Genomic DNA, 7,320 nt, shown 5'->3' on the forward strand with positions numbered 1-7,320 from the left:
TACAGTTATATGGGTTTACAGATACTTGGAAAGTTCAACACAAACCACCTCCTTGTCTGTTGCAGATGATAGCAGCACAGAAACAGCTGATAGAGAACGCTGACGGTGTCCAGGAGAGGATCGCCCAGGTCCAGAGAGAAGGTGAAGTGCACAGAGAGATGGATAACTGGCTGGAAGGGGTGATATGAGGTCTAAATGAACGGAGAAAAAATGGTTCTGATGAGAGCTCATGAATAAAATGACTGCATTACAAGATATTCCCAAATTCTCTGGAAGTTTCACCAAATGAGCAAGTCTGACTTAATCATCAAACAGCCAAACTTAATGAGGGCAGCTCCTCTGAGAACAAGTCTGTCAGTAAACAGCATTACAAGAGGAGAAACAGTACGTACTGGTGATTTTAACACTGCTCAGGCTTTGTTACTGTGGTCTCCTATTTCACCTTACATACAGTGGTGGAAAAAAGTTTTTGGATACCCCATACATTTTTGATATAGTGCATTAATAATCACCCGTTCTCCAAACCCGCATGCTCCCTTCTGCACATGCTCTGTTCCATCCAGGTCAAAACTGGACATTTCAGTAAAATAATGAAACATATCCAGGGCGTGACATGTTGAAACTGTCAAGAATTTAGATTTATTATTTTTTCTTATTAGCAATACACACACACACACCGAAGAAAAAAAAAAAATTCTCATTCGTTCGTGTCTGTCTGCTCCAGCCACACCTTGTGAAACACAAGAAACATTTTTCTACAAATATTTCATAATAATATTTGACATTATGTAAAATTGTGTCCGATAACTTTTTTCCACTACTGTATATATGTTGTTTCACATAAAAACTGCGCATCTAAGCATCCTTCTAAGTCCTCACATCCAAACCAGTGTATTTATAGACACTCTTGGGTAACTACTGACCTTTATCTAACTATGTAAATGTCATGAGGGATGGCAGCTCTTCTTCGTGTAAATATGAGTCAAGTGTGTGTCATGTTGGTTACTATATAACTCAAAAGTCATACTAAACTTAAAGGAAGAGTTTCACTCTGATACACAGATCCTGTTCAGCTCTTCTTCTAATTATTAAATGTTGCAGGCATGGACTTCCATGAGGATCTCTCTCGGCTTGGGGAGAAGGAGGGACTAAAGGGACGCAAACTAAGCAAAGCCGTGGAGAGTTTCACCTGGAACATCACTGTGCTCAAAGTAACACAAACCAGAACACCAGACTATTTTACACACACACATTTTTATATAATCACTGTTATATAATCAAACCACAGATTACGATACTCTAAGTTTAAGTCTAAGTCTCTAAATTTTATTCCTTGTTCATATTCGTAAAAAGTTTATTCAGTTTATAGATTAAATAGATTGTTCTGTCATAGTAATAACCATCATAGCATCTCCACAAAAATATATGTACACCCCCACCCCTGTGTATTATAGATACCACACCCAAACTATTGTTGACTCATACTCAGGAGTAATACTTTATATATTAAATTTGCACTACATTACACATATTTATACTAATAGACATATTTTTGCAGTTAGTCATGTATATACTTATATCTAATATTTCTATCCATAGTATATATTTATTATGCTTAGTTCCCTTCTTTTTAGATTTGTATGTTGTTTAAGTGTTTTCATATTGTGCACTTTACAGAGCTGAAAACAACATGTCGTTGCACTGTACTATTTATGTTGCAATGACAATAAACCCTATTCTATTCTATTCTAAACAAGGAGTGAACGGTGAGTGTAAACACCAAACATAAAAAGTTATTTTGTCTAAAACTTAGGTCAGCATTGCTGATATGGCAGATTTAGAAATGAAAATATGCTCTGAGTTCTAGATCATTTTCAGAATCTGAAAGAAACTGCTCCCACTGATTGATTTTGACATGCAGCATGTGCACGATTCTTTTTCAGAGCAGAACTTGGCTTGATTTCTGAAAAAAATTACAAAAACATCCCAAAGTCATCCAGTTACCCAATTATAAAGAATATATTTTAATAGTTCTGCAATCAAGATCTGGATTGAAATATTCTGCAGATTTTCAGTAACAGTCATGTCTAGACCAACAGATAGATGGACAGACAGACAGACAGACAGACAGACAGACAGTCATATCCTGTTTGGTACATTTTGTTGCCTTGGGCATTTTTATCATATAGATATTTCCAACTATTTTCAAGAGACTAGTAATGATATTAATGTAATGGTCTGTTTCATTTTGTCACATGTTGAAGGTATTAAATCCCATTTATAATGAACCAGTGAAATCCCTAATTGACAATAATAAATGTGACTTGTAGTTACAATTTAAAATGATATAGCGTAACATGAATAAACATTAATAAATGTAATGTGAATAAATCTTTAATTCATCATCTTGTTTGTAAGTATGAGTGATGCCTTAGAATCAGTGGTGGTGAAAATGACACAACTACACAGGATTGTTTTTGATGTTATTTTAACCGTTTCATGCATGAATTATGAGAACCTTAGTTAAGATTTTTTTTTCTGGAGTGTTTTTATACCTCCTTAGGCATAAAAAAAAATTGCGATCGAGTTTTTTTTTTTTCATGGCGTTACAAAAATGTCCATGCATTTAATTTTTTAAGTAAAGAAATATGTATTTAAAACCCAATATCAGAAAGTGAAATGAAAACAATGAAATAAAAAAAAATTTTAAGGCTACTAATTTGATGTTTTCTCACATTTTAACATACTCTAATGCTCGTTATTACCTCATATAATATGCAAAAAACAACTCTTTTTGTCTAACAAATAACTGATTTACACCTAAACATGTTAGTGCAGATCAGGTTAATCAAGAACAGCAAAGTTATAGTAATGGTAGGAATTGCAGTGTATTATGGGATGTTGCATAAGTGTCCACTGTGTTGGCTCATATGGAACTAAAACAAAAAAACCTATGAATATACAAGAGAACAGCTGGAGAAGAACTGTCCACTGGAGTGACCACAATGTATGAAAGGGTTAAATGAAAGACCCCCCCCCCCAAAGCAGAAATAACATACTGCACATTTAACCTGATGAGTGTTTGTATTTTGTTCCTTTCATAAGTATTGGTCATTATAGCAGTTAAACGTCCAGCCATTATTTTCCATATTACTTTTGTGAGACATCTGATGGTGACCAAACCCTACATAACACTAAATAATGCTGGATTCACAGTCCATTCAGTTGGAGTGAATAGTTTTTCAGACCTAAATCAGACTCATGTCTTTCTCAGGGTCAGTGTGACCTGCTGCGGGGGGCTAAGATGGATTCCCTGGATGCTCTGAGGCAGCTGGCTCTGGCCTGTGAAGCCTGCGGACTCACCTCCTCCAACGCCTCGTCCTCTACCTTCTCCACAGCCGAGCTGCACTACTCCTCCCACCCGCTGTCTGGCCGTCGAAGCAGTACACACGGCAACGGGCGCATCTGACACCCCCTTGGGTCCGGTGTGCTGCCAAAGATGAAAAGGAAGTAGACAGAGTAATTACCACGGATAACAGAAGATGTGTGAGCAAGAAAGGTGTAAAAAGCACCGGAGGAGACAGGGGATTTTCCCTCTGGCAGAGTGTGACCTTTAATCCAGTGTAAGCGTCTAGACTAGCCTAGACCAGAGCAGTATATCTGTTAAAGCCTTACGGTGAGTTAATGAATTTACTGTCACTGAAGGTTTAGCCTGTACAGAGGCTCTTTATGAATGTCATAATGGAAACGCAAAGCATGAAAGATGCTCCACGGGTATTAAAACTTTTGACAGCTCCGGAGAAAAGTCTGACTTGTGCATTGTAACTCAGTGGGTTTTCCTCATTGGGAGAGGAGATGGTAGACGCCTGAGTCATCTGAGACAATGAGGCTGTGCATGTTCACGGTCCGGTTGCAGAATGTGGGATGTAGAGGTGACGGGAGAAAGTATGCCTCAGCATTTCAGTCTGTCTCATGGGAAGGCAACGAGACTGTCAATGGGTGTGTATGTGTGAACACTGCTGAAAATGTCAGAAAAGAAAATACACAATAAGGAATTCTTTGTGAGTTACAATAATGAGGAGTCCGAGGAATCAGACAGTTTGATGCTATCAGATAAATAAGTGGTACGTAGATGAAACTGCAGTTCATTAAATTGAACTTTAGAAGAAGGCTAATGTAAAACAGAACAAAGCCCATGTAAAAAATGTAAAAAGTTTAAAAAAAAAGTTTTAATTCATTTTATAGTGGCTTGATGTGACTAAAATGACTTAAGACAGATGTCACATAATCATCTCTAGCGTAAATGGCTGACAGTTTGATCGTATACCCCGCAAGCCTTGTTGGTCTTTGTCTCCTGGTTAAAAACTAGCGTCTATTTCAGTGTCTTTAAAAGCTACAAAAGAGACTGAACACTGAAATTAAAACTTGTCTTACAAAAGATGGTAAGTCACACTAACCAAAACATTTTTTTTTCTAATTGACTGCCTCACTTGTCTAAGCTTCAAGACTTATTTTCAGGATTTTTAGACATTTAGCTTGAAATTTACACTTGATACATGCTAAACAGAAACTCTTTAAATAATACATTTTGAAGATGAACTTTAAAAATCTCACCTCGGAGTGCTCACACATAGACACTTTTGTTCTTCACCCATCTTTCTATATTTATAGTCATGTATTTTGTCAATTAACCAGCAGAAACATGCACATATGGGTCCTTGTTATCTCCACCTGATGGCCTTTGAGTCTGTCGTGTTAACCTGAAGAGGGGGCAGCTGAAACATGAGGAATGATGTGTAAAGGAAAAGATACAGTAATTGGAGAAGTTGTGGATGTGTAGGGATACTAGCAGTACTACATGTTTGCTGTAGTACATGTGGATCACATAACCCGCTCACTATACCAACATGTGGGGTAATGAATGCTCAGAGTGTGTACATGTGTTTGTGTGTACAGATTCCTGCAGTGTTAACCTTTGATGAAGTACACTCTATTGATGTAGCAATAATAGTGTTAAGATGTAAGAGAGTTAGTGAGGCTGTGTAACAGTACCGGCTGAAGGACTGAAAACAATATAACTAGCTGTATAACTCAGTGATGCTTATAAATGTGTATGAAAACTACAAAAATGGTGTTCAGAAGGTGCTACTGATCATAGCTCATTGTTGTGTTTGCTTGTCAGTGATGGTGTTTCTCTAGGCCTTTGAGTGTTGAGTGTATTTCCTGCAGGAAAACACCTGATATCCGCTTTTGTATTTGTACTCTTGTATCTTGCAATGCTACGTTCGAACCAAACTTGACAAAAGTGACACACAGAACTAAGCTAACTCGATTAGAAATACCTCCTTAAATATTGAGATACGAACAAAGTTGTATTTCTAGTGTTGTACCAGTGATTTTCATGCTTTTCACTAAAACGAGGGATAAATGTTTCAGAAGCACATGGATACTATCCATCTGAAACATTGTAAAAGTTTGGAGATTCAACATGATAACAATATTTAATTAAAAACAATAGTAAAATACACTGTGGGAATCATTTGAACCAAATTATTTCAGCTTAAATCTGCTGTAGCCAACAAGTGAAAATGTTTGAGAAAGAAACTTCAGGAGACCTTTGTATAGAAGACAGTCTGAATGTTTTTTCTGCCCTCTGAATGAGGTAGAAGTATCAGTGAGAGCTGGGGGTCACAGCTAAACTTCGTAGCTGCTCATCGACCGATCAACTCAGCCGGTGGCATTTTGAAAGTGACAGGGCTGAGCTCCACAAAGACACAATGGGAAACCCTGAAACATGGGAATAGCACTGAGATTTACCAACTTGTGTAGCCCCTTTGAAGTGCAGAACTACTGTCTGTGCTGAATTCCGTACATCCCACATTTCTGTACCCTGCTTTGCCGCCATTCATTGATCTGCACATTCCTTTGGTTTTATAATGCTTTTATCTTCTGTCATACCTCTTCTTTCACCATCATCTTCTTCTTCCTGCTGCTGCCTTTCTGGAGGCTCCAGGTGGGATGTGACAGAGCTGATATAGTGTGAATCATAGATAGCCACAGGAGAAGGTTGACCTAATAACATTTCCATGTGAGTGTTTTTTTTTTTTTTTTGTGTGTGTATCTGTCTGAGAAATGGCAAACAGTTTTAAAAGTAAGAAGTGAAAGAAAGAAAGAAAGAAGAAAGACTGATTTTATATTAAGTTTTAGTTATATGTGTGGTTGGGTGGGCACACCTGCGGGGCTTTATAATTGGCTGTGTGCAATAGACAGAGTGGCAACACCTGCTGCTGTGGTCTATTAATAACACTGAGACTCAGTGGAGGCCTTGGGGTGTGTGTATATGCCTGCATGCCTATGTCTGTCATGATACCACCGTGCCCTATTTCCTGGCCTAATGATGCAGACTGTTTCTTCTCATCCTGGCTCACACACCCGTAATTACAAAAAGAGCGATCGCCAAATAGTTTGCCACGTTTTTTCTTATTAAGCAGTGAAGCAACGACACCAGCTTTGTGAAAGATCTCCACTGCCACGGCGAGGCAGACTTAACTCTCTTAAACTACACCCTCAGTGGGACCACAGGAGGCATCCTCCCTTAGAGATCTGTTTACCTGCAGGGTGGATATCTCACCATTAATGATGCATCAGCTTCAGTAAAACTAACCACAGTATTAGCTTTCTGTGTTCCGGTTTGCATGCCTGCTGACGAGGGGAATGCAACTGGGTCAAAGAGCAAACAGGCAGTGGGATTTACTTTACCCGAGAACATGTGGAGAAGATGGAGGTCATGGGGTTCGCCTTCGCAGGTGAACATAGAGGGGCAAGTGGATCAGGCTTCAGTAATTAGGGTCTGTTGGTTTAGTTAAACCTCATTCGCAGAATAATTCATTCGGTCCGTACTGTACTTACAAAGCAGATGGTAGACAGTAATGACCATTCTCCTGCGTAAAATAAAGGAAGCATGCCACAACACAGAAATGGCAGCTTGTTACCACGGTAAAGTCTGACCTTTACAGTATGTCAGGACAACACCTGAGCCTCTAATTGGTAGCTGGATGATCCAAAAATGACCATACCTGTGTTCTTGCATGCTTTGACTCACTCACTTACAAACCACTTTCTGTACATTTGCATTATTAAACCATAGTATGTGATTTATACTGTAGACTGAATGTGCTTTTATACTTTTTGGGCAGCTACGGGTTTTAGTTAAAGTCTGTTCAACAGGAAAGGTGGTTTGCAGAGACTTGCCCAAAGTAACACAAGTTAGACACATCTGAGTGAACTAATATATTTATATTTTTGTCAAAAGTTTAGAAA

At 38.4% G+C, this 7,320-nt stretch overlaps 1 protein-coding gene across 1 annotated transcript in view; it reads left to right on the top strand.

Annotated features, from left to right (window-relative positions):
- Window positions 1-7,061, top strand: part of plcl1 (phospholipase C like 1) — a 156,639-nt gene extending 149,578 nt beyond the window's left edge. Inside the window, exons 10-12 of the mRNA XM_030124269.1 lie at window positions 66-141; window positions 1,102-1,211; window positions 3,275-7,061. Coding sequence (XP_029980129.1) covers window positions 66-141; window positions 1,102-1,211; window positions 3,275-3,469 — 381 coding nt within the window. The 3' untranslated portion in view covers window positions 3,470-7,061. The remainder of the gene's footprint in view (window positions 1-65; window positions 142-1,101; window positions 1,212-3,274) is intronic.
- The last annotated feature ends 259 nt before the right edge of the window (window positions 7,062-7,320 follow it).

This window comes from Sphaeramia orbicularis, chromosome 21 (assembly GCF_902148855.1).
Source record: "Sphaeramia orbicularis chromosome 21, fSphaOr1.1, whole genome shotgun sequence".
Classification (NCBI taxonomy): Eukaryota; Metazoa; Chordata; class Actinopteri; order Kurtiformes; family Apogonidae; genus Sphaeramia; species Sphaeramia orbicularis.